Below are 27528 nucleotides of genomic sequence, written 5' to 3'. Positions count from 1 at the left end.
GTAAAAGACCGGTGAGCAGCTTCACTTCACAAGTCAGACCCGTGGAACTGGAACGTCGTGCTCTCGTGCCCTGTCCTACTCCTCCTTGCCTCCGAGATATCTGTAGACGACGGAAAAGTCGCGCCCCTTGCACTGGTCCAGCTTCTCGGCCGCCTCGTAGACGCGGTAGGCAGCATCGGCCAAGGCCATGTCGGCCCCGGCCTCGCGGGCAGCCACCATGGCGAGCCGCAGGTCCTTCTTCATGAGGGAGATGCCAAAGCCGCCAGCGTAGTCGCGGCCCGCGGGGGCGGCGTCGACGACCCCCCTGACCGGGTTATTCACCTCGCTGGGCCAGCAGCGGCCGGTGCTGGCGTTGATGACGCGGGCCAGGGTGCGCGGGTCGAGCCCCCACCTGACGCCCAGGTTCATGGCCTCGGCCGTGGCGATGTTGTTCAGCGCGAGCAGGTAGTTGTTGGCGAGCTTGGCCGACAGCCCGGCGCCCTGGGGGCCGCAGTGCAGGACGGCGGCCCCCATGCGCAGCAGGGCGGGCCGGACGCGCCGCTCGACCAGGGCGTCGTCGTCGGCGCCGAGCATAAAGGTCAGGGAGCCGGCGGCGGCGCCGACGACGCCGCCCGACATGGGGGCGTCGACCAGGGCGCCCTGGCCGGCGGCGCGCACGGCCCGCGCGACCTGCCGCGACGTCGAGGGGTCGATGGTCGAGCAGTCGATGAAGACGCGCGTCTTGCTGCGCGGCGGCGCCTCGGCCAGCATGGAGCGGTAGACGGCCAGCACGTGCTGCGGCTCGGGCAGGACGGTGATGACGGTGTCCTGTGTGGGTTTCGGCCGGGCAACGTGTCTCACGTTAGTTTTCCGCTTGGTCGGTCCCGCCGGGGGGGGGGAAGGGGTTCAACTTGCGGCGTCTTTGGCGGCCGCCCAGGCGCTGGGGGCGAGGTCGACGGCCGCGCCGGGCGTGGCCTGCGCGTGCGTCTTGAAGCGCTCCACGGCGTCGGGGTTGATGTCGTGCACGGCGAGGGTGTCGGCGGGATCGAGCTTGGACTGGAGGTTCTTGGCCATTTGGAAACCCTGGGCAGAAAAAAGGGGCGGCATGTCAGCCCCTTGCTGCGGTTGCGGTCTGCACCCGACACCGCGGCTGGGGATGGAGTCAAGGCAGCTGCGGCGACGACGACGGCGACGACGACGACGACGTACCATTTGGCCGAGGCCGACAAACGCGTACTTGTCCAACCTGGTCGGGGTAGAGGCGAACCCCCGCCTCGGCACGAGGCTGCTCAGCCGGGTGGCGGCGACGCGCATGGCAGAAGCAGCGGCGGGGGAGGAGATGCGGGCGCAAGTTCAAGGCTCGGGGAGCACGTTGTTCCGCCGGTCGTGCGGGAGGTACGTCTGTTGAACAGGGAGAGCAAGAGCAAGAGCAAGAGCAGGGCAGACGGAGACGGAGACGGAGATGGAGATGGGGCATTTGTTGGCGGGCGAGGCGGCGAGGCGGCGAGGCGGCGAGGCTCGAGGCGCCGTGACGATGCGGCACGGCAGCTGGCGGATGGCTGGCTGGCGGCTGGCCGACAACAGCCGGCCATTGCCGCTGCCAAGCGACCCGCGACATCGGCAAAACGTCAACGCTGCCGGTGGTGAGACCCGTCTCTGCCCGAGCCCCGAGGCTGCGTTGAAACTGCAACGTTATGCATTACAGTATTACAACCAATACTACTTCTACTCCAATGCTGCGAGTGCCCGATCCTGTCCATCACCACCACCATCCGCCCGTCCGCCCGTCCGCCCGTCCGCCCGTCCCTCACGATAGCCACTTTCACCGTAGACGTAATCCACCCAACGCCTCCAGCCCATGTGTAAAAGAAAGGCAAGGTAGCCGTGATGCTACGAGGGGGGAATCAAGCATTCTCTTGGAAGGGATACAGTTTGAAAAAAAAAAAAAAAAAAAAAAAAAAAAACCAGAAGAGAAAAAGAAAAAGAAAAAGAAGGGGGAAAGCCAAGAAAGAGGCGGGCAAAGGGTCAAGTCTACAGAAATAAATAAAACAAAAAAAAAAACACCCAAAAAAAAGTATTATCCCGTCAGTCCAAAGCCCCAAGCTGATCAAAAGGCCCAAATGGGGCCCCAACAGCCAACTGAGAGGAGAAAAAAAGAAAAGAAAAGAAAATAACAAGAGGTAGGAAGGAAAGGGAGAGAAAAAAGTGAATAAACTCGCCCTGGGTAGTGTCCCACAACGGCTTGCTTTTCCTTCCCGTTTGTGTCTTGTCTTTTTCTTGATTCTTTTCTCTGCGGGCACCCTCATCTCGGACGTTGAAATGTCCATCTTGCGCATGACTCCCGAGCGAGCTGGGAATCAAACCAGCACAAGAGAGGGATCTCTTCCCGGGAACAAGTGTCTCAAATAAGCGGCGGGCGTCGACTTGTCGGCTCTGCTATTCATCGCAGCATTTTTTCTCTCCCTCCTTACAGCAAGTTGACCAGCCACGGCACAAGCGCCCTAAACGGACAATTTGGTTAGCAAGTTTCTCTGTCCTGTGAAAAGAAAGAAAAGAAAAGAAAGAAAGAAAAAATGAAAAAAAAAAAAAAAAACCGTCAGTCTTGACTTACCCAACTGCAACTGTGGCGCCGATGCCAAATAGGGCCCTGTTCTTGACTCTGTCCTTTCGGACTTCCGCCTCAGTCTTGACCTTTTTCACCCGGCGCTCCCCTTCCTCGCTCTCCTCGGCGCCCTCCTCGTCCTTGCCGTCGTCGCCGTCCTTGTCGGCTACGGAAATGTCGGCAGCCTTGCGTTTGCTCTTCTTCGCTGGTGTCGAAGAGGAGGCGTTAAGACTGCCTCGTTTTTCGTCTGCTCTCTTGTGCTCTGCGGCCACTCGTTCGTCCTCGTCCTTGCCCATTTGCACCATCTCCTTGGCGGCGGCTATCATCTTGGCGGTATCTTCGGCGCTGGGAGGGCTGCCGGAGCTGGGCAGAGGAACGTCCACTTCAGTGACGGTGTGTTTTGTCTCGTGGCCCTCGGCGTCCTTGGAGACCTCGTCCACTCGGATCCTCAGCGTGGCGTCTTCCGCTCTGTGCTCCAGCACCACGTCTGGGTCAAACTCGCTAGTCTTCATCACGACATCGTCCTGCCTGGCCTTGTCGGTGTCGTCGCCGTTTGTTCCATCTGGTTTGTGTGCTGGCGGTTCGATTGAGCCTGCTTTGAGCCTGGCGCTGCGTTTCCGGGGGGACGCAGGTGCGCGTCTTGAAAGCTTTGTAGGACTGACTGATCGACGACTGCGCGAGGACCTGGACAGGCTCGACACAGGCGGGGGGGCTAGTTTGTTGAGAGCCTTGACCAAGTCGAACTTGGGAGGCGCCGCAATAGTCTTGGGCGGTGACCCGGGGGTTGAGCTCGACGAGACGGGGACTTTGGCCGGGTCGAGCAAGGCGCGGATCCAAATCCCAATCTTGTAGTCGTCGGCCAAGGCCAACGCCTGCTCTGGGGGGATCCAGATGTTACCAGCCGTCTCCTCTGGGCTGGTGGTCGGAAGAGACTTGATGTACTTGCGCTCAGCCTCTTCCTCCGAAGCCTCCGCATAGGGGAACGTGGCCTTGAACATGCCAGTTGCAGACACGTAGCCATCAAAGCTTCGGCGCATCAAGAAGTAGCTCGTGGGACTCGATTTGAAGATGCCCGACACGATACCCTTGGGGAGGGGGGCTCTGAGATGCGCATAGTCAAAGACGCCTAGCGACGCAGGGTCGGCCTCATCGCCGCAAACCATTTTAGGAGTGAGCTTGGTCTGACCAAGGCGGCGTCGCGCAACGAGATCGAGATCTGACGAAACGAGATGAGTATGAGTTACGTGATATTCGAGGGACCCTGACAAAAGTGAGCGGACGAGTCCCGGGGGGTTAGACACATACAGTCCGGAATGTCCTCGAGCAGCAGCGGGTTGTGCCGCGCAGGCAGGCTCCGCTTAGTTGAGGCTGCCATTGTGCTGGCAGATTCGGGCTGCGACCTGGCCGTTTGATGGGCGAGTCGCGCAACGTCCAACTGGCGGATATTGACCAACAGGCGAGCTGCGGTGCATGCAGCGCGAGGGGAAAAAAAAAAAAAAAAAAACAAGGTCAACGTCTGGACCTCGAGGACAGCAGAGCAAGACTCTACGACTGCGTAAACTCGATGGTTGTTAGTTGTCGTCGCGGTGATTGAGGGACGGGGAGTATGCGCGTCGCAGTGGCAAGGGACCGTGGCCGCGGCCGCGCAGCAGAAGACATGAATGTATTACCTGGCAGGCCCAAGGAAAATCGCGGGATCGCGTGAAGCAATCAATAAGCGGCCGAGGTGGGCACGCGTCACGTCACAAGTCGTCGCAAAAGAAAAAGCCGAAAAAGTCTTTGACGACTGGCGGATGTTGAGGCCTTTCGGGCGGCGACACGATGGATATTTCGCCCTGCCAACCAAACGAGTAGGTGCAAGGAAAAGCCAGAAGGAAAAGCCGGAATGAGAAAGGCCAGGAAGACAAAGCCCAGAAAGACAAAGCCCAGAAAGACAAAGCCCAGGGGGGGGAAGAGGGGGGTGGGAAGGGGGATTGCTTGCAAGGCGCTGGGGCTAAAAGGTAAGGTTAATAAACTTGGTTGACGCAAATCAGGAGCGCGAGATGGGAGGCGACAGACAGTCAATCGTCCGCAAGCAATTGACGCCGGCAGGTAGGTAGGTACCTATGTACCTCCAGGCTGGGGAAGTAAGTACCTGGTAGGTACCTGGCAGGCTTGGTGGTGAGTGCTAGGCGACTCCGATCTCCGTCGTGCTACGTACCACCTACCTTTCCGGGAGGCCTAGTACGCGCTTGTACTCCAATTGGCACTGATCAGGTTTAGGGCGGGGCGTGCTATGTGGTAAATTATTGGTCGAGGCTTGCTAGGTACCTAGCATGTATAGCTCCACATCCATCTCTCAAGCAACAGGTTACAGCCCATCTCTCATACGGGTCAAAAGAGAAGAGGCTCACTGCCAAACACCCAGCCGGGCATGGCAAGTACGATTATGAACAACAGGGATCGCGTGGTGGGAGCAAGACAAAATCTCGAGCCGGGGACCAGCGAAAGAACGCAAGGGCCAGCATGGGGAGCCACCAGGTCCCATAGAGGTAGGCTGGTACCTTAGGGTACCTATAGATACGCAAGTACGGAGTACTGCTGAGCATTGTGAACACGTTCTCAGCAGTACTTCCGTTAGGTACCTATAATACAGCTGTGGTATATCCCCGTATAAGCTTTAAATCAATTTTCCGGAATAAACCAATGCAAGAGTCCAGACACGATACAGGACCCCGCCTTCCTTAGTAAGCATCTGCTAGCCCACCTCGTACCTAGCGCCTACTACTCCCAAGGCTAGCTGCTCGCGAGTGAGAATCATAAGAATCATAGAATCCCGAAATAGCACTCGAGACCTGAAGCGCTCCCAGCTGCTCCGGAAATAGCGATCGTGCAAGATAAGAGGAATCAGGAAGGAACCTATTACCTAAGCTAAAACTTTCCAACTTGTTGGTGCCAACGATTCGATGGCCTCGATTCGCACGATTCCGACCGGACCCTCCATTGGCGTCAATTCTCCCGGCATGTCGGAGGACAAGGCCGACTACGGATTCCCGTAGGCCGTCAAATCGCATCAATTATTTTCCGCGGGCTGCGATGGATTCCAGTGTCTGGACGGTACTCGGCGAGATGCACGGGGTTGGCTCTGAGGCATGCACCTCCCAGACGCAAACCCCAGCGCCTCCTGCATATGTGGTATTCGAGGTCGAGGCTGTGATGATTGCAGCCGTGGTGGGGGGGGTAGTCGAGAGGTGTCGAAACCTATCCACAAGTACGAGTACGGGGTACTTTGTACCCGCCTTGTCGTCGATCATCGAATCGAGTAAGCGAACCATGAACAACAGTCAATTTCGTCCAGTTTGCAGAATTATAATCTGATACTGCGGCTTTACTAAATCGACCCTCTTTCCCCCTTGTCTATCCGACGTACAATCGCTCCGTCTTTCAGCCAGCAACCTGGTCTTCCCGAAGCCTTGAGCCAGAGGTAGACCTAGGTCTCGCATGTGTAGAGAGGTACATAGGATTCGCGTGGCGAGTACGTAAACCTGATACCCCGTTAGGTACAGTTAGGTACAGCTGGCCTGGAAGGGGGGGTTTGCCCCTCCATGCTTCTCCTCCTTGACCGTCCGTCTGTTTGTTACATATCCTTTTCGATTTCCCCTTCTTTCTCCATCTGCAATTGAACACCTTCTCGCCCTGCAACGTTTCCGGAAGCCCGGAGTAGTTCACGCCTGGGTGGTCGACGCCTCGTATCTTGGTATCCTCACGTAGCAGGTTCTCCCATCTGGCCTCAGCGCACGATCCCCCCCGGTCCGTCTTCATTGAGGGGAACCCCTGCCAACAGCCAGAATGGCCTCCCATGACGATGATACCATGCCTGAAGAGACTCAGGGCTACAAGCTCTCTCAACCAAAGCAGAGCGTAGCCCAGTACCAAGAAATGGGTCAGTAAGCTACAGACCACGCCGCCTTATCCTCGAACCCGTCGTCGGTGCTACTTGGGGCACATGTGCAATGGAAACCATCAGTTGCTCTCCGCGCAGGGCCGGATGAGCCCCCCCTCCCCCCCCCATCGTGCCGCTGAAAAGTACTCAATGCTGACGTCGTCTTCTCCTTTCCTCTTTTTCCCCTCGTCTCGTCGCAGATGCTGGAGATGAGTCTCTGCAGAGGTACAAAAAGTCTTTGGGGCTGGGTGCCGGCAAAGACATTTCCGACCCCAACGACTCCCGCGTCTGCATTATCCTCGCTCTGACCATGGACTCTGCCGGCCGTGATCCCGTCACCATCGATCTTTCCTCTCCTGGAAGCGAGACCAGCCTAAAGGACAAGCCGTTCAAGATCAAAGAAGGCTCCAAGTTCACCATGAGCGCCCAGTTCAAGGTGCAGCACGAGATTCTGAGCGGCTTGCATTATGTCCAGGTCGTCAAGCGCAAGGGCATCAGGGTGTCCAAGGATTCCGAAATGATTGTAAGATACAGTGACAGCGGGCCATGGCAGTATTCATCGCAGCGGCTAATTCTTGACAAAAGGGGAGCTACGCTCCCAACACTGACAAGCAGCCCGTTTATATAAAGAAGTGTAAGCACGGCACGCAGAACCGGCCTGGCCCCCTTTTGCCCCCCCTCCCCACACGGGTGTCCATGCTGATTTCGTTCTAGTCCAGGAGGAGGAGGCACCCTCCGGCATGCTTGCTCGAGGTCACTACAGTGCCGTTTCCAGCTTTGTCGATGACGATGGGAAACAGCATCTCAGCTTTGAGTGGAGTTTTGACATTGCCAAGGACTGGTAATAATAGAGAAGGGCCGGGAGAAGAGAATGTGGCATCGTGCATTTGCTATTAGCGTGACGAGGAAACGAAAAAAAAAATACGCAAAAAACAATACGGAGGCATGTGTATGTGCCGTCTTTCATAGGATAGACATGTCGTAGCACAACAAAGCAGAGAACGTTTCAAACATCCAACCTTTAGCATATCCCCCAAGACTGAAGGCGCAGGACTGGTTGCTTGATGATGATGAAACGGCTATGCAACTATATGTACTAGCTGTACACGTCGAGTTGTTGAGCGGGATGCGCGTCCCAACGCAACCACCCTAACAAAACGCCAACGCTTCACATGCCCGCCAACCTTTTGCTACAAAAAGTAGTCGGGGAGCGCGTTGCTGTCTGCGGCCTTGTCGCCTCCGGATTGCATGTCTTTGTGCTCGTCGTTCTCGGGCGCCGCAGCAAAGACGTTGAAGAACCTCTCGCCGTTATCGCTGACCTCCAGGACACTGGCCATGTTACCGCACCGGTAGCAGTAGTTTGGGGCGCTCCACACGGTGCTCAAGCGGTCGTCGTAGAGCACTTGGAACCCTTCTTGGCAGAGCTGGTGGGCGCGCAAGATGTGCGACATGCTGTTCACGGCCAAGAACTTCTTGACGACCTGGGCCCCAAAGGTGTAGCCTGCGCCCCGGGGAGACAGCGAGAACTCGTCGCGTTCCGGGTCGGGATCCGACCAGACGAGATCTGCCATGGGGCCCTCATGGGGTATCTCTCGGAAACGGTCGATGATTTTGATTTGGTCGATTGAGTGTATCGATGGCGAAAGACCTTTTTATATGGGGGGGGTTGCGGCATCAGCAACGGCGCTGCGCCAGGACAAGCATTGTCCCTGATTCTCGGGCTGGGGGTCGCTGGAGGGCTACGTACCGCCGTGAACGCAGAATATCTGGTTATCAATGACGACGCTCAGGGTTAAGAAATCAAACATGTCTGTGAAGTAATGCCAGACATTGGCATTGCCGTATTTGCGCGAACACTCGGTATAAAAGCCATAGGACTGCGTGACGCCGCGAGACTCGTGATTTCCCCTTATGAGATGAACGCGATTCGGGTATCGTAGCTTTAAACAAACAAGAAGCGAGATGGTCTCGACGCTGAACATGCCACGGTCGACGTAATCGCCTGTTTCGCCATCAAACCCCCCCCGCCACAACCCACCAAAAAAAAAGGCCAAGTCAGTCGAACGCCAATTTCAAACGGCGCGTGCGAGGGGGCCAGGTTGGCACGCCAGGGTTTTAAAAGGGGGAGCGGGGATGATTTACCCAGGAACAGGTAGTTCGTATCGGGACAATAGCCGCCTATTCGGAAGATTTCGATGAGGTCGAAGAACTGGCCGTGGATGTCGCCTACCACGGTGACGGGGGCGCGCACGTGGACGACATTGCTTTCTCTCATGAGGAGCTCCTTCGTCTTGGCGCATATGGCCTCGATGACGGATTCGGCAAGGAGCTCCTTTTTGTAGAGACGCGAGATGCACTCGTCCAAGTCGACGGAGGCTGGCTGGTTCGTCAGCGACTCCCAAACGCTTACAGTCGAGCCATGCGTGAGAGATTTTGCGAACCTGGCAAGCTTGGCATGTTTGATGCAGCAGAGGGCACCGGCACCGTACGGGGATAGGGTTGGCCCCAGGAGGAAGAAATTGTGCGTCGGTGAGGACTGGGGCTGCGGCAAGCATCTGGTTCGGGGGAAAGGCGCTTCAGGTTTGACCGTCGCGATATCTGCTCCGTGCAGAGGAAGAATCTGGAGGGGCGCTGGCAGTTTGTACCAACATGATCGGGGGTCAGCTTGGGAGCTCGGTTGCTGGTGACGAAGCCTCTGGCTGTTGAGCGAACGGAGGAGTTTATGCAGCCATCGAGCTCAACGACGGGCCAAGGCAAGTATGTGCGGGGCGGGAGGGGGTCGGGTTGCTGGGACGTTGGACGTTGGACGTTGGACGTTGGACGTTGGACGTTGGACGTTGGACGTTGGACGTTTCCCAGGATGAGAGGTTGCCAAGGTTGATGAAGACGCTGGATGTTCGTGAGGCGTAATGCGCGGCCGGGCTGTTGACGCGAGGTTGGCGACTGAGAAACCTTATGGGAGGGACCACATCAAAAGTTTTTGGAGACTCCGGAGGTTCTTGATGGATCCAATCGGGTTGGGGTGGAGAGCTGAGCTGAGCTTGGCTGGCCCCATTTTTTTCTGGCCATGATAAATGTTGTCGCCGTTGCATGTACTCTGCAGCACGTAGCTCCATGTGCTCGGGTCTCTGTACGGAGTAGGCTCAGGTACCGCACCTAAGTGGAACCCAACATTGAAGCTACCTTATCTTCATCCCGTCTCCCGTCTGTTTCTACCAAAGGCAGCCCCTTTTGCCATGTACAAGGAGAATTACTTGCGGATGAGTCCTAGAACTGGCGAATGCCGTTGGTCTGGGAAAGATGGAATCGGCGACTACTGCCAGCTGCACCAAACGTGGCGCCATGAGGTCATACACTGCGACACCCTACCCTAGAGGCGGCAGTACTTATGTGTACCTGCCGCTACATGCCTCACAACTGCGCTCAAGTCTCTTCCCCCCCCCCCCCCCTCCCCCAAGATCCACCGAGAAACTCCATGGCCCGTGCGCCGTCTCATGCGGTACACGATGCTCCTGCACCTTCAACCTCTATCCAGCCCGTCCCGAACTCCCAAGGCGGTCTCAGAGCCGACCGAGTTGCGCACCTTCTGCCGTGTGGTCCTGACTCACGCCGAACCCCGTCGACAGCCCTTGCCCGTCTCCCCAAGGTTCATGCAGCTCCTCTCGCGGAGCTGTACGCGGTTTGGGGGAGGGGATCTGCGAAACGCCGTCGGCCACGTCTCTCGGAGCATGTTGTCGGAAGCGCGCCTCTGCCACTGGACCTCCAGGCCAGCAGCCTCGCGGTAGACAGACCTTCACTTGGCCGCTGCTCATGCAACCCAACCACCAGAAAACGCCTTGAAGAACGCGTCCGAGTTTCTCGCAGGGGCCCGTCGCTGCCACCGCCGCTGCCGCTGCCGCTTGTCGCCGTCGCCGTCGCCTGTTGCTGCTGCTGTCGCTGTTGCTATTGCTCTTTGCTGTCGCCGTTTGCTGTCGCCGCCGTCGCCGGTGCATCTTGCTCCAAGGGACCATCCCCCCCCCCCTCGTCTCTTCCATGAGATGAGAGAGCGTCTCCGTTCCCGCAGCCCAGACTCTTTGACCGGAGCGGAACCTCATCTCCACTCGGCTGGCCCGACTGGCCCCGGGTTTCATGCGACGCCCGCACGCATTGCTGCGCCGCGTGCTCCGAAATGTCCGCCCAAGCTGCTGCTGGCCAACATGGCCGGCTGGACGAGCCTCAATGCTACAACTGCGGTGCCGTGGGTCACTGGGCCGTCGCGTGCCCAGAGCCTACCAGAGAAACTCCAGCGTAAGCAACACAATGCTTGACACAAGCTTGAAGCCGATCATGCCGAGACCACCCGTCGTGGGGCCTGAAAACTAACGTTGCCGACAGCGGGCTCGCTGCTTGGAGGAGCTCATCCAACCCCGGTCAGCAGAATCCGAAAGGCCCAGGCGCTGGCTGCAATAACAAAAGATCAAAGGGGCCCCTTATTACCAAATACCCTCCCCCTCAGCCTCCGTTCGTCCCCGGACTGAGCCACGTGCCTCCGCCTCCTCCTCCTCCTCCTCCTCCTCCTCATCCTCCTCATCCTCCTCATCCGCCGGCGCCTCATTCTTCTCATTCTCATTCGCATCCTCCTCCTCCTCCTCTTCCACCCCCTTCGCCTTATTCGGCGCAGTCGCCGTCATTCCCAGCCTACACTCATCCCCTTCCAACGCCTGCTTATAATGGCTCCTTTCCGACTCCGTACGCCTATCCTCCTCAGCAGTACTCACCACCACCACCTCCCCATGGCTCATCTCTCTTTGCTCCGCCGGCTTACTCGGGTCCACCGCCCCCTCTTAAGCCGCCTTCCGGACAGCACTTCCCTGCAAGTCGAGTTGATGTACAGGATTATCGGCCACCGCCTCCGGCCCATAACCAGGCATACTCTCGCTCGCCACCACCACACGCCTCGCCCCCGGCCGTCACCATCCCACCGCATCAAAATCGATCGGACCCGCGTTCAAGCGCGGGCCTTGCTAAGCCTCCTAGCTTACCACCGAAACCCCCGGCAGGAAGAGTCTCACATCCTCTTCCACCTAAACCCCCCAGGAGCCACGATCAGATCAATCCGCAGCAAGAACACAGAAACAAGCGCAAGAATGACCGTCATCACAAGGGAAGAGACAGAAGACCATCCAACGAACATCGTAACCAGAGTAACTGGAGCTCCTTCGCTCACAGTACCGACCATGTCCATTATTCTCCTGAACATCGTAGGTCGAGTAGTTTGCGCAAGGGTCAACGGCAGAATCAGAACAGCTCTGGCTCGAAGAAACAACCACCTACGGCGAGCTGTGCCGACCGGTCATCAGCAGTTGCCATGAGGAAGGAGGAAGCGGGCACCCGAAGGCGTTCCTACGATCTGTCACCTCGGAGCATGGCTGCTGCAACGCTCGACTGCGGACGCGCCGACGACAAGAAGCGTTCGCCAAGGCTGCCCGCCTCTCATTCCAACGGCACTTCCTCTGGCTCAGCGGGCGTAGGAATCGCGCCGGACAGTGCCAAAGGCCCCAAGTTTGCCCATGCCTACATGCCGGCCGAAAACTCGGACAATTCTGATGCGCAGTCACTGTCAGATGCGCAAGGATGGGGCGGCAAACGTGAGGGCGGCCAAGAAAACGAGGACGATGAAAGACGGCCAAAACGACCAAGGATGGACGATTCCCCGAGAGAAGACAAGAGTAGAGCGAAGCCGGAGGACCAAGAATGCCCGTGGAGTAAAATCCAAGTGCCGCGCGAGGCCGAGAGGATGCAGCAGGCCGACAGGGTCCGCGCAGGAGCCAGACGGCAAGCATCCCCAGCATCCCCAGCTTCTCAGGCGTCTAGGCATTCCTCGCCCTCGGCACAGTCGTCGGACCTGAACTCGTTGGAAGCCGAGCTCCTGGGCCGCCCCGTCAAGCAAAAGTCTCCGGGCAAAGCAAACCCACGCCGCGACTCGGAAACGCATCAAGGCCGGACCAAGCCGCGGCGGCGGCGGACAAATACCAATTCCGCATATAGGTACTGCTCATTTGCACGATTGCTCAACGCGAGAACACATGTTGCTAACCCCTTTTTTGCCCGCCTTCAGCCGACGATGGTGATGAGTTCCTAGCTCTCCGCGTTGCGTTCTTTGGAACTACCTACTCCAACCCAACCCGCGGAATGGACCCTCAACATGACCAACAGCCATGCATGTTTCTGTTTTTCATTCATGCAATATCTACAATTGGCAACTGCGACGACCCAACTGGTGACACGGACGGAGTCGTCTTTTCTTTTCTTTTCTTTTCTTTTCTTTTCTTTTCTTTTTTTTTTTTTTTTAAATTTTTCATGTTTATTTTCCTCATGAGGATGCAAAGTTGCCAGCATTCATACGCTTCCACGTCCGCCTGCCAGCGCTTCAGGTTTTGATGATTTGCAACCACGGCAGTCCATGTACCGAGCAAGCGCTCCCCTCGTCTTTACGCCCCCTTGCTACGAAAGACTATCCTGAACATATGGCAATGGCTGTGTGTGGTTCTTTTCTTCTTCTTTTTTCCCCTCCCCCCCTTTTTTTGCACAGGCGTATCGTATCTTCTGGGACCTGGACTCGTTTACAGGGCTACGTGTTGTGTTGTGCCGTGCCGTTGGGTTGCTGGCCGAGTCGGAATGACATTTGCTCTCATGTCGGGGGGTCCATTCCATCCTGGCCACCAGAAACCCGTCATCAAGAAAGAGGAGCTGAAACTGAGCGCCCCATTCTACGTTGTTCACGACGCATTTGTATTTGATACACGATGTAAGCGAGAGAGTCATGTTTTAGCGATGATGCACGTCCGTAAGCCAGCTCAAGGCGCCAACTTTGTCAGACAAGAAAGTTCCGTCCATCCATCCGCCATTGTCTGGCGAGTCAACCAAGTCTTGAAGCCCAGTCCAACTTGGCACTGAAATACGGATGATACGTGCCTACATGACATTATGACAGCATGACATTATGACAGCAGGCCAGCCCCCCCAGCTGCATAGTACCAGGCTTGAAGTGCCGATCTTGGGAGCTCCTGGCAGCCTGCCGCGTCATCCATCCGCCCTTGCTCGATGTGGTTAGAACCAACCTTGCAACGCCTCACCTCACGAGTCACGACTAGGCTAGACTCCTCACAACCTCCCTGGCAACTCGACGTGCTTTGTCCACGGCCGAGACTCTGCAGTGTCTGCACCATCACCTTGCACATGGACGCTCGCAACCGCCTCGGATTGTCCAACCCTTTTTTTTCTCTCACGGCCGACCCCCCGTCCCCCCCCTCATTCTTGCTTCCAACCAACTTTCTGCTTTGGCGGCAGCGGTGCTGACGACATCGGCAATGCCAATACCATGAGCAAGCAGCAAGCCAGCCTCGAGCCAGGGCTGCATCATCACGTCGGCAACCACCGTCTGAGACTCCTTCTGGCTTCGAGCCCGAGACGATGAAGCCCCTTGATGCTCATCACTTCTACGCACCATGACCGGCCCGACCCCGCTTCGGAAGCTGGTCACGCTCGTCTGGGGCGACTGGCAATCCAACGCCTTGTGGCAGCGCATCGTCAAACACTCCCTCGCGTGTCTCCTGGCCGTCATCATCGCCGTCCTGCCTCGCTTCCGCGCCAGCTCGACGTTCCTGACGCCCATGGTTGTCGTCTTCGCCCATCCGGGACAGCGCATGGGCCTCATGGTCGAGGGTCTTGTCATGATTCTCCTGGGATCGCTGCTCGGCCTGTCGTGGTCGCTGCTGGGCCTGCGTCTGTCCGGTCTTGTGGCCGATGCAAACGCCCCTGCGGCTTACTCGATCCGAGCTGTGTTCCTGCTGGTTTGCGTGCTGCTGCACGGTTTCCTGAGGTCCACGACTCCCCGCTTGTTCAACTTTGTGCTGTTCCTCCTTGTTGTCGCGCTGCTTACCATTCAGCTGCCCAGCGCTGCCGATGCGTCTCTGTTTGCCACGATTTACACACCCATTCTGCTCGGCGCCGGAGTCCTCGTAGTCGTGAACCTGGGCATCTTCCCCGAGTTATCCAGCAGCTACCTCGGCACTTCCACTATAGACACCTTGGTCGCGGCAACCGACACGTTGAACCGGGCAACGCATTGGTTCATCGCCCCAGCTGGCCGTGGTGCTGTCGACACCAGGAGCCTCGCAACCCCTTTCGCTGCCACCACCACGACCACCACCTCGGGCCACGGCAGCCAAAGCAGCCGTGTGGCAAACTGGAATCTGCGGAGGCGTGTTTCAAGATTCTTGGCGCATTTTCCGAATCCGTTTCTGACCGGGGGAGATGCTCCCGCCCTGTCAACCGTGCCGATTTCCGAAACAACCCTGGCTCTTTTGACCATGCAAAAGTCCAAGTTGCGCTCCCAGCTAAGTCGTTGCAAGAACGCGCAAGACGAAGTCAACTTTGAAGTTTCGTTATCTGCCTTGTCCCCGGACGCCATGAGACCCATTAGCATTCGCTACATGGCGAGTCTCGTTCATAACATCATAACACTCATCGGCGCCTGCGAAAACAAGTTTGTCCTCGTCGATACCAAGGATAGCCGAGATGACGGCAAGGCAGACTGGGAGACGGACCTCTCCCTCCCCGCAATGCCCAACCCCGAAACCTGCAATCCACAAACAGCATCACACACCATGCCGCCGCAGGCGGGGAGAACGTCTGGTAAGAAACTCGGGGCCACCGATGCACCCCCTCCGAAGGCGCTCGAGGCGGGAAGCTGTGAAGTGCTGGAGATGGTGCTCAAGCGCATCAGCCTCCCTGTGCAACATCTTCAGGCGTCAATGAGGCGAGCCGTTGATTTGTTGGCCTCCTGTCTTGCCTACTGCTTCGACGTTCCGCATCTGCCGTCGGGAGCTCCAGCGCCCAAAGGCATACTCCTGGCGGAAGTTGACTTGCGAATCGACGAATTCTCTGCCTCCATCACGACGTTCGACACGACATGCGCCGAGGAACTCAAAAGAGCCATCATGGACGAGTCCGAAAACGTTGCCGATTTCATGCCTCGTATGGAGACGTTTCTGATATCGTCCTTCCTCATGGCCCTGCGAGGTTCGGCAGCTCACATCCTGGACATGCTCCGACATGCCCGTTTCCTGGTCGAGAAGCGTCAGCGCCACCATGACGCGTCTCGGATTTGGGTTCCTCGTTACGGCAACTTCCGCAAGTGGCTTTCCACAGGCGGAGAGACGGACGCCATGATCCTCCCGGAGGGGGCGAAAAAGGCTGCTCGTCAGGGACTTGGCGACGCATCCGACGCCCAACAGGAAACAATGCCGGAAGACGAGACTGATGACGCACAAGCAAGCGCTGTCGACGAAGAGTCCCCTGGCGGCGTTACGGCCCCGCGTCAGCTGCCTGCGAAACGGTCTCTGCACACGAGCAAGGTGGAAGGGAGCTCGGCAAAGGATCGAGCCTTCAGTATCCGAGCTGCTGCGGCGGACACCATAGAATGGGTGCAGCATTCTGATGACGTAGAGTATGCCTTGAAACTGGCAATCGCCGTGTACATGGTCACCTGGCCGGCTCTGGTTTCCAGCTGGAACGGGTGGTATGCCGAGGTGAAAGGCGTGTGGGCACCGCTGCAGCTCATTCTCGTCTTTGAAGTTGCCATTGGCACGTCCCTGTTCGTGTTTTTCGTCCGGCTCTTCGGGGTTGTCTTTGGATGCCTCGTCGGGTACCTGGCCGTGGAGATTGGCCGGGCAAACCGGGTTACGGCAGTGGTGGTTCTTTTCCTCGGCATCGTTCCTTCTGTATACGTACAGGTTGCAACCAAATACGTCAAGGCAGGCATGATTTCCATTGTCTCGTTGGCTGTCGTCGCTCTCGGTAAGTCCTCCCCCCCCCAAAAAAAAAAAAAAGTAAAACAAACCAAGCGGTGGGAGCGGCATCTCGTAGGCTGCTCGCAGCCGCCTTCCTTGCCAATTTTCACTAACACGTTTTCGTCGCCTATAGCGGCGGTGAACGACGGTGCCTCTACTGCCAGCGATATCTTCTGGAAGCGCCTGGTGGCCTTTCTCGTCGGAGGGCTCGTCAGCATGACGGTCGAGACGGCAATCACGCCCGTGCGGGCAAGAGACCGCCTTGTCGAGTCCCTCTCCGCGTCCGTCGGACAGATTCAGAGAATGCAGGCCGCCGTGGCCGTGGGCATCGACGACCCCCACCGACCGAGGTTCAGGTCCCGCGAGCTTCTGGAGCGGTTCCGCCGTTGCCGCGACAAGGCGCAGCGGTCGCTGGCCGCCGCCGAGACCTTCCTGCCGTTTTGCCTCACCGAGCCGCGTCTCCGGGGCAGCTTCCGACCGCTGGCAGCGATATACAAGGAGATCATCTACGTGCTGCAGCAGATTATCGACCGGATGGACAACGTGATACAGCTGCGCAGGGCGTGGGGCTCCTCCATCCTGGAGCATCTCAACCCGCAAGTGCACGCCTTCAGGCGCGACGTCGCCGCCAGCAGCACCCTGATTCTGTTCTCCATCCACGAGGCCCTGACCACCTGGCTCCCCCTGCCGCAGTTCAGCCCGTCGCCCCGGCTGGCGCAGCTGAGGCTGATCCTCCGGGTGAGAGAGCTCCTGACGACAGACGACGCACCCAGGGGAGGCGGGGGAGGCAACGAGGCCGGCAGCGAACGCGGCAGCAGCAACCACGTGGACGAAGTGACGGCGAGCCTGATGACGCAGCGCAATTTCCTCTCGTGGAACGCCAGCACGGCAGGCCAGATGGAGATTATCGAGTACCTGGAGGAGCTGCTGGATCTGGTGAAGCGGCTGGTAGGGGTGAACGCGTTCCGCAGCGGGATGCTGGAGCGACCGCGGTACAGGCGGCAAGTGCGAAAGCTGGAGGTGGCGAGCGAGGCGCTGGAGAGGACGGTCTCGAGGCAGGCGGGACGCCCGAGTGTCGGCCACGAGCGTGACGACCGAGATGATGATTCTGGCGTGAGCGAGGAGGAGGAGGAGGAGCGGCGGGCGCAACTGCGCAGAGCGGCTTCTGTGCCGGAGCACAACGGCGCCTGGCGGCAGGGGGTCCAGGAAGACTGCGGCGGAGGAAAAGACGGGATTGATGGCGGACAGGACATACCGCCGAGTCTTCGACGGGTTGGGACGAGGCTGAGGAGAGACGGCACGTTGGTGAGGCGGCGTCGATTCACGGTTGGCCACTATAGCCCGTCATGAGGGCAAAGAATGGTTTGGACGAGTTCAGTTGGGGCCCTGAGAGGGAATCGAATCGTTAATATAAAAAAAAAAGCCACCGGCGTGCAACCGACTCATGCCCCTCGAAAAGAACAAGAAAGAGAAGGGCAAGCGAGATAACAATGGTACGAGTCGCGCCATTGACCCCTTGTCATGATCATCACCAATAGTAAGCACTTGGTATCCAAATTTGCGAACGCCTTCTCCCCCCGCTGCGTGGAGATCCCTTTTCTTTCCTTTTTTTTTTTTTTTTTTTTTTTTTTTATTTTTTTTTTTTCGCGAAAAGTCCAAGGGTTTAACAGAGAGGAGTTTAACAGAGAGGACTACGCCTCCGCGTCCCCCCTCCCAAGCTCAGATGATATTTAGAGGCGTCTTCTGCATCGTCCTCGTGCCGTTCAGCATGGCCCGCCCCTTCTTGGGCCGCTCCTGGAAGCGTCTAAACGCCTCCTGGACGTGCCTGGGCTCTACGGGCGTCTTGCCCTCGCTGGGCGGATCGAACAGGCCCTGCTGGAGCTTCCTCTTCTTGGCGCCGGCGTTGTCGGCGCCGCTCTGGGCCCTGGCCGTGTCCTCCTGCTCCTTGACCTTCAACGCCACCTCGGTCAGGGTGGCGACCATCTCAAAGGTCAGGAAGCCCAGGATGTCCACAATGTCGTCCGAGGGCTTGCTGTCCGTCACGATGCCGAAGCCGGCCCACTCCCGGAACCGCTTTCCCTTGCGCCAGGTGAAGCTGGCCTGCCGGTACTCGGACCACGTCACGTACTCCTCCTTGGTCATGGCCTTTGTGCGCTCGTCGGCCTTGCGCAGCCGCTGCAGCGTGATGTAGTTCATCTCCTCTTCCTCCTCGTCCTCCTCGTCGTCGCGCTCGGGCACCTCGACCGAGTAGAAGGACGCCGGCTCCCACGGCAGGCCGACCTTGGCCTTTTTGTTCTTCTTGGCGGCCTCGTCGACGGGGCCGCCGGGGACGACGGCCTCGTCTCCCGCGGCGCCGAGGTCCGCGTCGGCGCCCTTGTCCTCCGAGTCCTTGACGTTTTTGCGGACGTCCTTCCAGGAGAGAAAGGTGCGGAGGCGCGAGACCTTGGCCTGGTCGTGGCGGATCTGGAAGATGAGGTCGTTGGTGGATATGGATTTCGAGCCGCGTCGCGAGGCGAGCTCTGTGCAGTTGCGAAGCTGGAGGTTGGCGCATGCACTTGGGTCAGAGGGGGGATCGACGGGGGACCAAGCCACAACCGGGGAAGATGGGGGGGGGATGTACCAATTCTATGACTTGCTGGCGCACAATGTCTTCTATAATGCTTGTGGTTTCGACAGAGGGCTCGCCAGTCTCGCCAGAAACGTACATCATCTGTTTGCGGGACGATTAGCCTGCTGCTTGCGGATGCTTTGCGCTTGGTTCCTGGCGTCTTCCCTCCATTCCGTTTCCTTTGCCACCAAAAGAACCGGCTGTCAAAGGGGGCATGTACCTGGCTGATTTCCTGGCGATATTTATACGCCTTGTTGTCCTTGGAGTCTGCCATGCTGGCCAAGCTCGACGACGTTGCTGGAACCGATCAAGGCGGCTTCGTCCTGGCTTCCTGGGCCTCCCGCCCGCTCACGGACCGGCTGGGCGAGGGACGTCTGTGGTCTGGCGGGAGCCAGGTTGCCGCCTGCGGCAGACGCTGCTGATGGCTGCGGTAGGTCCGCCCGCCTCCCTGGACAGAACGAGACGGCAAGGGTGCCTTTGCCGGCGAAGCGAGTGAGCGGCTCCGGGGGTTTTCCCCCGCGCGATTGCGTCGAGCGACGACGACCGGGGGAGGTTCTAGTGCCAGGCCGCCGGGCAAATCTAGGCTAGGTAGCGAGGGAGACGATGCCCACGATCTGCGGTGCGATGCTTGCGTTGCTGAGTCTGGAGGGCTGGCTGATGCCTGCCTGTCTGGTGTCTCGAGCTCGCGGGTTCGTTGGCTGGGCGAGGAACAGCTGGCTGCCCCGTTAGTTGGGCGGGCATTCATTATTCATAAGTTAGCGTCCTGCAAGTCTCCCCTGTAGTTGCTCCGCATGTACATATTAAAAGTGTTATGTACCTAGGTACTTGCGCAGTTCGCGCTACCCATGTGCGGCCACGTGACTGGCCTTGAAGTTGGCTTCTCGTCACCCGCCGCCCACTCGGAAACATTTGTTGGTCGCGACAAACAGCCTGACTCCGTTCAAGACTTTCAAGACCTGCAAGGGCGTGCAGGAATGCCCAGCATTACATGTAGGCAGCAGAAGCTGGGTGGTCACATGGTCCGGTCGCCCAGGGATCCAAAAGTGACCCCCCGGGCCCCCCAAACCACCAGGTAATGCGCCGCCAGCAACTTCCACTCCTCCACCTCGTCCAGCCCCTCCAGCCCGTCGACCCTCTCCCTCTCGCTCTTGTCGACCCACTCGTCCCACGCCTTGTCGATGGTGGCGCAGCCGACGCTCTCGAACCCGGACTGCTCGAGCCGCGCGAGCTGGCCCCGCTGGTTCCTGTACTTGTCCAGGGAAGGCATGTAGATGTGGCGAGCCTTCAGGTTGGCCATCATCATGGCCCCGAAGGCGTCGTCGAGGGGCATGGGCTCGTACAGCAGGGCGGCGAGGTCGCCTATCCGGGCGCTGAAGAAGCGCAGGACGTCTTCCGACTCCCGGGCGCCCAGGTAGCACAGACAGCACTCGGACAGGACGAGGGTCGGGAGGTCGGCGCGCATGCCGCGCGGCAGGCTGGCCGTCGTCTTGGCCAGGTCGCGCAGGTCCAGGGCGTGGCAGCGGTACTCGCCGCCCCAGCGCGGCTCGGCGCTCCACGAACCGCCGCCGCCGCCGTCGTCGCGGATGCTGTGGTCCTTGAATATCTGCCGCAGGCTCGGGCACGACTGGGCCGCGGCGAGCTTGCGTCGGCAGGTCGGCTCCAAGTCGACTTCGTGGTAGACGATGGTTTGCGCCCCGGGCTTCTGGAGCAGGCGCAGGGGCCGGGTGTCGCTGCCGGCGCCCAGGGAGATGATTTGCTTGGGACGGGCGCCGTTGTGGCAGAGAAAGGCCGCAATCATGGCGTCGAGGCACGTCGTCCGCATGTACGTCCCTGCAAACGGCCGTCAGCGTTGTCGTCACCGACGCGGGGGGGGGGGGGGGGGGGGGGGGGAGAAAGCTAACGCCCGAGGGAGCGGAAGCAAAAGACGAGCTGCTGACCTCGGTTGATGATGGGCAGCCGCCTCGTCGGCGGCCCCGACACAAACAGCCTTGCGTATGGGTCGTCCAGGTACCCCAGGTCGACGGCGCTGAGGCGAGACACGGCTGCGTCGGTGTCGGTGCCTTGAACCGCGACATCGGGAGAGACGCCCGGACAAGAAGAGTCGGGCGGGCCAGCCGGCCGTCTGCCTCTGCCTCTGCCGCGGCCGCCGTCCTTGAGGGACAGAAGGTTGGGGATCGAGGGCGCGGCCATTGTCGAGAGAAGAGTCGGGCCGCGCGACAAAGAGAGCAAGAGCAAGAGCAAGAGCAAGAGGTAGAGGCAAAGGCTGGTGAAACTTTGAACCCATCGTCCTCGCCATCATCATGGCCCTCGCCGTCGTCGCCGTCTCCCCGTTTTGCGCGTTGGGCCGCCCGCTTGCCCCCGCTTTTCCGACAGGTGGCGGCAGCTGCCCCGCCAAACCCCGTCGACATGCACATGCAGCCTGCTGGGCCTTTTACCCAGTGGGGCTGCACAGCCACGGCCACGTACTGCTCCAATTGACTGCTTCAGCCACTGGCAAGGAAAGGAAATCCCGGCATAACCCGGCCTGCACAGTGCTGACAGTTAATTGCATAAAACCCACATAAACCCCGTCCGTCGGCTTGGCGCTGCGAGCTCAAACCTGCTGCCTCCAGGCTTGGATGCCCTGTTTTCGCCGTCCTTTTGATGCATCTGCTGCCTCTGCCTCTGCCTCTGCCTCTGTCTCTGCCTACTACCTTGACAGGAATCCCGAAAGCAGCTGGCTCCGTTCCCGGGGCCTCCACCCGTCGACCATGCACTTCTCCCTCAAGCGCGGCCTCGACGGCGGCGGCGGCGGCGGCCATGACATTCGAGGCTACGAGCTGCCGCCGTGGACTGTGCTCCTCGTCCTCGCCAACCTTTTGCTCCTCGTCCCGCTGATGCTGATTGTGAGTTTTTTTTTTTTTTTTTCCCTGCTCCTGGAAACGGCCCCCTTCCACGGCCTCCCATCACGTCCCCGACGTCGCTAACCACCGTCCTTCCCATCCACGCAGTTCGAGTACACCCTCAAGCTCATCTACCCCGTCTTCGCCATGATCGAGGACGAAAACCCCCCCGCCTACGAGCCCCTCTCCCTCAGCGACCCGTCCGCCGGTGCCGCCGAGCGAGGCCCCGTCACCCGCGGCGGCGGCCAGCCCCCCCGCACCGTCACGTCCTCCTTCCGCGCCATCAACCGCCTCCTCCTGGCCAACGGCGGCGTGTCGGCCAACTTCCGCGGCTTCTTCTGCTTCCTCGCCCAGGTGCTCCTCACCTCGGTCCTCGTGGGCGTCTTCACCGGCGCCCTGGGCGGCCTCTTCGTCCCCGTCGCCACCCTCCTCGCCGCCCTGGCCCTGGTCCAGCTCAGCACCGCCTGGGTGCACGTCGTCATCTCCGAGCCCTCTCCGCTGCCCTTCTGGGCGCGCCTGCCTCCCTTCCGGCGCACCTTTGACGCTACGTGGCAGGCCGTCACCATCTTCTGGTTCGCCAGCCACGTCGCGCGCTTCATCCCCCTTGCGCTCGCGCTGGCCATGGGCCTCCGGCTTCCCCGGTCCGGGTTCGGCGAGCCCATGGACGTCGACGCCCTCGGCGCCGGCTTCTTCGTCAAGACGCTCGTCCTGGCCGTCGTCACGATTGCCTGCTCCGTCTTCGTCACCGTCCCCGCCTACGTCGTTCTCGTCCGCGTGCAAGCCTCGCTTCTGCCGGTCGACCAGTCCACCATCATCCCCTTTGACCGTTCTTTCCAGGCCAAGGTTGAGCCCGAGGTTGTCGGAGGAAAGGGCTACGCCACTGTTATGGATGCCTGGACCACGTACAGCAAGACCGCTTGGCGCCGTCTCATCACCCTCTACCTGAAAATGTTTGCCATCACCATGACGGCTTTGGTTGTCTTCACGGCCCTCCTTGTTCCTCAGATCATTTTCGTCGCCAAGCACAGCAAGGAAGTGCTCTAGCCGTCTGCCGTCTCGCTTTTTTTTTTTGATTGCCTGTTCCGCCGAAACTTGGCACCTGTACTCTCGGCCGGGGTAGATGGGACTGTGGCCTCAAGGCTGGGTTTCGCTTCAACGGCGTCTTCCTTTCACTCTCCCTATCGATTCGCGGTTTTTATAGCACTGTACAGCTGTTTTTTTCTCGCTCCAGTCTTCGTCGTGCAGCTCCGTCATGCAGCTCCGTGAGACTTTCTTTGTCCTTGTCACTCCCTCGTGGTTGGCAAAAGACCCCGTTTGAAAATCGTTCCTACATCTCGGTGCTATTATTGACTGCATGGATGCGTGAGCTCTACAATCATGACCGCTCTTCTCTGCCACCAAACTCCGTCATTTCACGACTCCACCACCGTGTTTACTTTATTCACTGCCAGCCCCTACGGTTCCCCAGAACTCAACAACCCCCCTTCCCCCCCCTTGGTCTAGACGGTAAAACGTCCAGTACTTCTTCAAGGCTTCATGTCGTAACATCCAATCGTCGTCCATGTCTAGTCTTATCTTTCTAAACTGCCGGGTCGTAATGAGAGAGAGGGGGGGGGGCGCGTAGTCATGAAAACTCCCCTCACCGGGGGTCCTGCAAAACAAAAATCACAAAGGAGAAACAGTCGACAGGGTACTGGAAACGATGGGGGACAAGACGTGATGAAAGCAGCGAGAAAACAAATCTTTTTAGATGGACAACCTGGCCACAATGGGGAAAAAAAAGAAAGAAACAAAGAAACAAAACGAAACGAAACGAAACGACCAGGGGGAACCAGACGTGGGATGTCGCCTTCTTGGATTGTTGCTCGCCACTCGTAAACGCCTGTAAGAAAGCAAAACCACGTGCAGTGCACTTCTACGACTTGTTAAAGAACCAGCTGCTTCGTTTGCTGGCAACGCCCTCGGTCTGCAGCGTCTGCAGCGCCGGGGCGCCTGCCGCGCCTCCGCCGCCGCCGCCTCCGCGAAGAGGCTTGGCGATACGGCTCCCAGCATTGTTGAAGCTAAAGCCTGCGCCGGAAGCGTTGAGGATGCCCTTTGTGCTTCCAGCCTTGGCTGCTTCCAGACGCTCCTTGACAGACGCCAGCTGAACCTCGAATCTGTATGGGGGGGAAAACCGAGGGAGCAAGGGGGATTAGTCGTCAGCTCGAAACCATGCAACGTCACTGCTACTACCTGGACGGGGTGCGAGACGTACTTGTGGTTGGCAGCCGCCATTTTCTCCTGGCTGTCCTGCAAAAGGCTCTCCAGGCTCTGGATCCGCTCGTTTCTCGCCGTCAGCTTGCGCTCGGCAATGGCAACCTCTTTCTTAAGGGCAGAGTTTTGCTCCACAAGCTGTCGCTGGACCTGCGTAAGCTGCTCGAGGTTCCTCTCCAGAAACGCCATCTTCTTCTGCTGAGCTCGGTTGTTGGAGGACCGCAGCACGTTGTTGTACTGCTCGCGGGTCTCGTCCAGCGAGATTTCGAGCTCCACCACGCGCTCGCAGCGGTTTTGCAAGTCTCGCATCAAGCTCTTCTTCATGACGTCGAATTCGGCAATCTGTTGCTGAACCGTCTTGCCGTTGGTGGCGGCGGCGGCGGCGGTGGTGGTGCTGGTGGTGCTGGTGGGCGCGGCCCCGCCGGATTTGACCTGGTGTTGGAGGCCCTCGATGAGCATCTTCATTCGCGAGTTCTCGCTCACCTTCTGGGCGGCATCTGCCTTTAGTTCCTCGATTAGTTGCGCCTGCGTCGTCTGCCGACTTGAATAGGCCTTCTCTAGTAGCGTCTTGACCTCCTCGGCATCGCTCTCGGCCAGGCTCTTGGTGAGAAGCTCTTCGTACTGCTGCTGCAAAGCCTCCAGCTTCTCTTCCAGCTCGTACTTTCGCCGAGAGTCCTTTTCGGTGGATGACGTGCCAAACATGGATAGCTCGGCCTGCCTCACGATGCCCTGCGTCTCCACGAGGCGGGCGCGGATATCGCTCAGCTCCTCTGGGGCAATGTTGTCGCCCATGACGCTGATTTCGTGCAGCTTGTCGACGTGTTGGATGGCCTGGCTGATGGAGCGCTCGTTGTCGCTGAACACGTCACCTCCCAGGTCGAAACCGGCCATCATCTCGGCCATCTTTTCGGCCTTGCGCTTCTCCTTCTCGTCGTAGGCTGCGCCAGTCTCCTTGGCGCTCATCTTCATGTCCAGCAGTTGCTGCTTGACGTCGTCGAGCTCAGTCGTCAGTTCCGAGTTGGCCTCCTTGAGGGCGTCCATTGTGATTTGCGCTTCTTTGCTTTCAAAGGTCAGGCGTTCGAGCTGCATCTTGAACTCGTTGGTCTCGGTGGTGAGCCTCTCGTTTTCTTTGCCCAGCTTGCTGTCATGCTCCTTGAGGTAGCTCATTTCTTCCTTTGTTTCACGCAGGGCCTTTTCGGCGGCGGTGGCCTGGGATTCCTTCTCGGCGAGCTGGTCCTGCAGCTCGTTCTCGCGGCGCAGGAATTCCTCGCGTTCGTCCTTGTCCAGCTGCAAGCTCGGGGTGGAGGCACGCTCTATGGCCCCCGGGGTTTCCGAGCGGCTCTCGGCGGCGAGGCGAGACGGCGTCGACGGCCGGGCAGCCTTTGGCTCCACCCTCGCACCCGCGACGCCGTCGCCCGGCTGCGCCCACTTGTCCCTGGAAACCGACTCTCCGGATCGCCACAGCTGGACTTCGCTCTCCAGGGTGGCGATGTAGCCCTCAAAGTTGGTCACCTGGCTCTGGGCCTTCTTGAGCAGCATCTTGAGCTCGGCAGGGCTGAGTTCGGCGTTGACCTTGGCCTTGTTCTTGATGGACTTGGCTCGGGTGCCGAAGCGCAGGGTGCTCAGCGTTTCGGCGTCGTTGTAGCTGCTGGGGGAGCAGTTGATGATGAGGGTGGTTCGGCTGTTGCCGCCCAGCGACTCTTGCAGGATTCGCGTCAGCTTCGAGTCTCGGTAGGGGACGTGGGAGGATTTGCCGTCGGTGAGGGCGTTGATAACCATGCCCAGAGCGCTCAAGCTCTTGTTGATCTTTTTGGCCTCTTCCAGCGTCTGTCCGCTCGCACCCGTCTTGCCCACCTTTTCACTGCCGGCCAAGTCGACCAGGAAGAGCTGACCGCTCTTGGCCGAGCCCGTGTCAACATTCTTCTGGGTGACGGTGATGACGAATATGGAATGCGATCGCGACGACTCCTGGTTCATGTTGGTGGCTGCAACGGCTCGAGCATTGCCTCCTCTTCTCATGACTTCGTAGACTTCTTGCACGCTCGACACGTAAATCTCCAGCAAGCCCTTGACGTACACGCCGCGGTTCTTTTCTTCGTGGACTGGCAGGTTGTCGTTCTGGGGGGCCAGCAGGTCCCGGATTCTCTCCATGTAAATCTCCATGTAGCTGACGCGCACAGTGTATTCTATGGTGCCGGGACTGGACATGATGCTGGCAAAAATCTGCTCGACGATGCGGGGAATGACGCCTCGGCCTGCCTCGTCGTCGATGTTGGTGCCCATCATGGTGTAGGATTTGCCAGCGCCGGTCTGGCCATAGGCGAAGACGGTTCCGTTGTAGCCATTGAGGATATCGTCGACGGTAGGTCGGATGGAAAAGTCGAAAATGTCCTGCTGCTTGCAGCCCATGTCAAACACTCTGTCAAAAGTGAATGAGCCTTGGGCTTCTCTTGACTGCAGGCAAGGTTAGCATTGGACCCGTGCACAGTTGCACAGCCCGGACGGTCGGCTGGGGGGGGGGAGCGAGCAAGCGAGAAGCTTAGGATGCTATGGTGGGGGGAGAGAGAGAGGAGGGGGGGGAGGGGGGCGGGTGTAGATGAGCGTCGTCGTACATCAAGCGAGCAAGAGTCTTCGGAGCTAAAGGTAACAATGGGCTTGCCGCCAGACTCGAGCTCGATCCGGTTTTGCGGCCGGAACCGGGCCACAACCTTGATGCTGTTGGCAGACATTGTTTTGGGGGGTGGGCTGGCGTCGTGGTCGCAGCCTGCGGTTGTGAAGGACGGGGAGAGCGAGCTTGAAGGGCGGTTTGATGTCGGGGAAGCGGTGGGCGCGGGCGACGGCCCCAGCCAGGCCAGGCGATAAGGAGTGGCCTGGGGGATGGGGGGGGGGTGGGAAGAGACCGGATTCAGACCAGACAAGGCCGGGTTGGTATTGTGGAAGCAGACACAGAAAGGGTTGAAAAAAACGCAAGACCAGCCTCGAGCCTTGAGAAGAAACGCGGCCCTTGCTTGGAGGAGGGGGGATGGATTGTTGGGCGGTTCAGTGTTGGACTGCGGCTGCCACCAGGCTGCGTGGTGGTTGTGGTTTTGGTGGCGGTTTTGGTGGCGGTGGTGGTCAACTGGTACCTGGACTTGGCAGCCTTCAAGCCTGGCGCGCGGCTTGTGCCAGCGAGAGCCTGGCGGCCCTCAGTGGCGTCAATACATCAATAGCTCCACGCCCAGATTGGCCCCTTTGGAACAGGCAGAGTAACCGAGGCGTCAGTGAACCAGCAGCCAGCTCTCGAAGCTCAGCCCAGCTCAGCCGAGCCTCTAGCTCAGCACAGCGCAGCTTCGTGTCATCGGCTGCCCAGTCCGTCCCAACTCCCCAAGCCCATTCAACTAGTGGCATCAGTTGATGATTTGTTTCATGACACGGGGATGAACTCGGATGTCGGAAACAACAAAAGAACA

The 27528-nt window shown here is 59.0% G+C and overlaps 11 protein-coding genes across 11 annotated transcripts; 5 read left to right on the top strand and 6 right to left on the bottom strand.

The window, feature by feature from the left end:
• Positions 1-75: 75 nt before the first annotated feature.
• Positions 76-1293, bottom strand: UV8b_04461 (uncharacterized protein; the record flags this gene model as incomplete). Its single annotated transcript, XM_043141959.1, has 3 exons — positions 76-807; positions 895-1062; positions 1189-1293. 3 exons carry the CDS (start codon positions 1291-1293, stop codon positions 76-78), a joined length of 1005 nt encoding a protein of 334 aa, XP_042997893.1.
• Positions 1294-2446: 1153 nt separating this feature from the next.
• On the bottom strand, positions 2447-3956 carry UV8b_04460 (uncharacterized protein; the record flags this gene model as incomplete). The annotated part of the gene is made up of 3 exons (XM_043141958.1): positions 2447-2480; positions 2591-3797; positions 3887-3956. The coding sequence occupies 3 exons, from the start codon at positions 3954-3956 to the stop codon at positions 2447-2449; spliced, it is 1311 nt and encodes a 436-aa protein (XP_042997892.1).
• Positions 3957-6409: 2453 nt separating this feature from the next.
• UV8b_04459 (uncharacterized protein) lies at positions 6410-7348 on the top strand (the record flags this gene model as incomplete). The annotated part of the gene is made up of 4 exons (XM_043141957.1): positions 6410-6503; positions 6704-7026; positions 7089-7137; positions 7218-7348. 4 exons carry the CDS (start codon positions 6410-6412, stop codon positions 7346-7348), a joined length of 597 nt encoding a protein of 198 aa, XP_042997891.1.
• Positions 7349-7693: 345 nt separating this feature from the next.
• On the bottom strand, positions 7694-8960 carry UV8b_04458 (uncharacterized protein; the record flags this gene model as incomplete). The annotated part of the gene is made up of 4 exons (XM_043141956.1): positions 7694-8151; positions 8251-8505; positions 8646-8879; positions 8945-8960. The coding sequence occupies 4 exons, from the start codon at positions 8958-8960 to the stop codon at positions 7694-7696; spliced, it is 963 nt and encodes a 320-aa protein (XP_042997890.1).
• Positions 8961-9978: 1018 nt separating this feature from the next.
• Positions 9979-10539, top strand: UV8b_04457 (uncharacterized protein; the record flags this gene model as incomplete). The annotated part of the gene is made up of 1 exon (XM_043141955.1): positions 9979-10539. The coding sequence occupies one exon, from the start codon at positions 9979-9981 to the stop codon at positions 10537-10539; it is 561 nt and encodes a 186-aa protein (XP_042997889.1).
• A 132-nt stretch (positions 10540-10671) lies between these two features.
• On the top strand, positions 10672-12613 carry UV8b_04456 (uncharacterized protein; the record flags this gene model as incomplete). The annotated part of the gene is made up of 3 exons (XM_043141954.1): positions 10672-10790; positions 10878-12530; positions 12601-12613. The coding sequence occupies 3 exons, from the start codon at positions 10672-10674 to the stop codon at positions 12611-12613; spliced, it is 1785 nt and encodes a 594-aa protein (XP_042997888.1).
• A 1377-nt stretch (positions 12614-13990) lies between these two features.
• Positions 13991-17686, top strand: UV8b_04455 (uncharacterized protein; the record flags this gene model as incomplete). Its single annotated transcript, XM_043141953.1, has 2 exons — positions 13991-16343; positions 16470-17686. The coding sequence occupies 2 exons, from the start codon at positions 13991-13993 to the stop codon at positions 17684-17686; spliced, it is 3570 nt and encodes a 1189-aa protein (XP_042997887.1).
• Positions 17687-18055: 369 nt separating this feature from the next.
• On the bottom strand, positions 18056-19218 carry UV8b_04454 (uncharacterized protein; the record flags this gene model as incomplete). The annotated part of the gene is made up of 3 exons (XM_043141952.1): positions 18056-18871; positions 18957-19046; positions 19165-19218. The coding sequence occupies 3 exons, from the start codon at positions 19216-19218 to the stop codon at positions 18056-18058; spliced, it is 960 nt and encodes a 319-aa protein (XP_042997886.1).
• A 738-nt stretch (positions 19219-19956) lies between these two features.
• On the bottom strand, positions 19957-21134 carry UV8b_04453 (uncharacterized protein; the record flags this gene model as incomplete). Its single annotated transcript, XM_043141951.1, has 2 exons — positions 19957-20774; positions 20882-21134. The coding sequence occupies 2 exons, from the start codon at positions 21132-21134 to the stop codon at positions 19957-19959; spliced, it is 1071 nt and encodes a 356-aa protein (XP_042997885.1).
• A 560-nt stretch (positions 21135-21694) lies between these two features.
• Positions 21695-22870, top strand: UV8b_04452 (uncharacterized protein; the record flags this gene model as incomplete). The annotated part of the gene is made up of 2 exons (XM_043141950.1): positions 21695-21829; positions 21935-22870. 2 exons carry the CDS (start codon positions 21695-21697, stop codon positions 22868-22870), a joined length of 1071 nt encoding a protein of 356 aa, XP_042997884.1.
• Positions 22871-23741: 871 nt separating this feature from the next.
• UV8b_04451 (uncharacterized protein) lies at positions 23742-26808 on the bottom strand (the record flags this gene model as incomplete). Its single annotated transcript, XM_043141949.1, has 3 exons — positions 23742-23982; positions 24081-26533; positions 26692-26808. The coding sequence occupies 3 exons, from the start codon at positions 26806-26808 to the stop codon at positions 23742-23744; spliced, it is 2811 nt and encodes a 936-aa protein (XP_042997883.1).
• Between the last annotated feature and the right edge of the window lie 720 nt (positions 26809-27528).

Source organism: Ustilaginoidea virens, chromosome 3 (assembly GCF_000687475.1).
Source record: "Ustilaginoidea virens chromosome 3, complete sequence".
In the NCBI taxonomy this organism is placed as follows: Eukaryota; Fungi; Ascomycota; class Sordariomycetes; order Hypocreales; family Clavicipitaceae; genus Ustilaginoidea; species Ustilaginoidea virens.
This window is presented reverse-complemented; position numbering and strand designations above follow the sequence as displayed.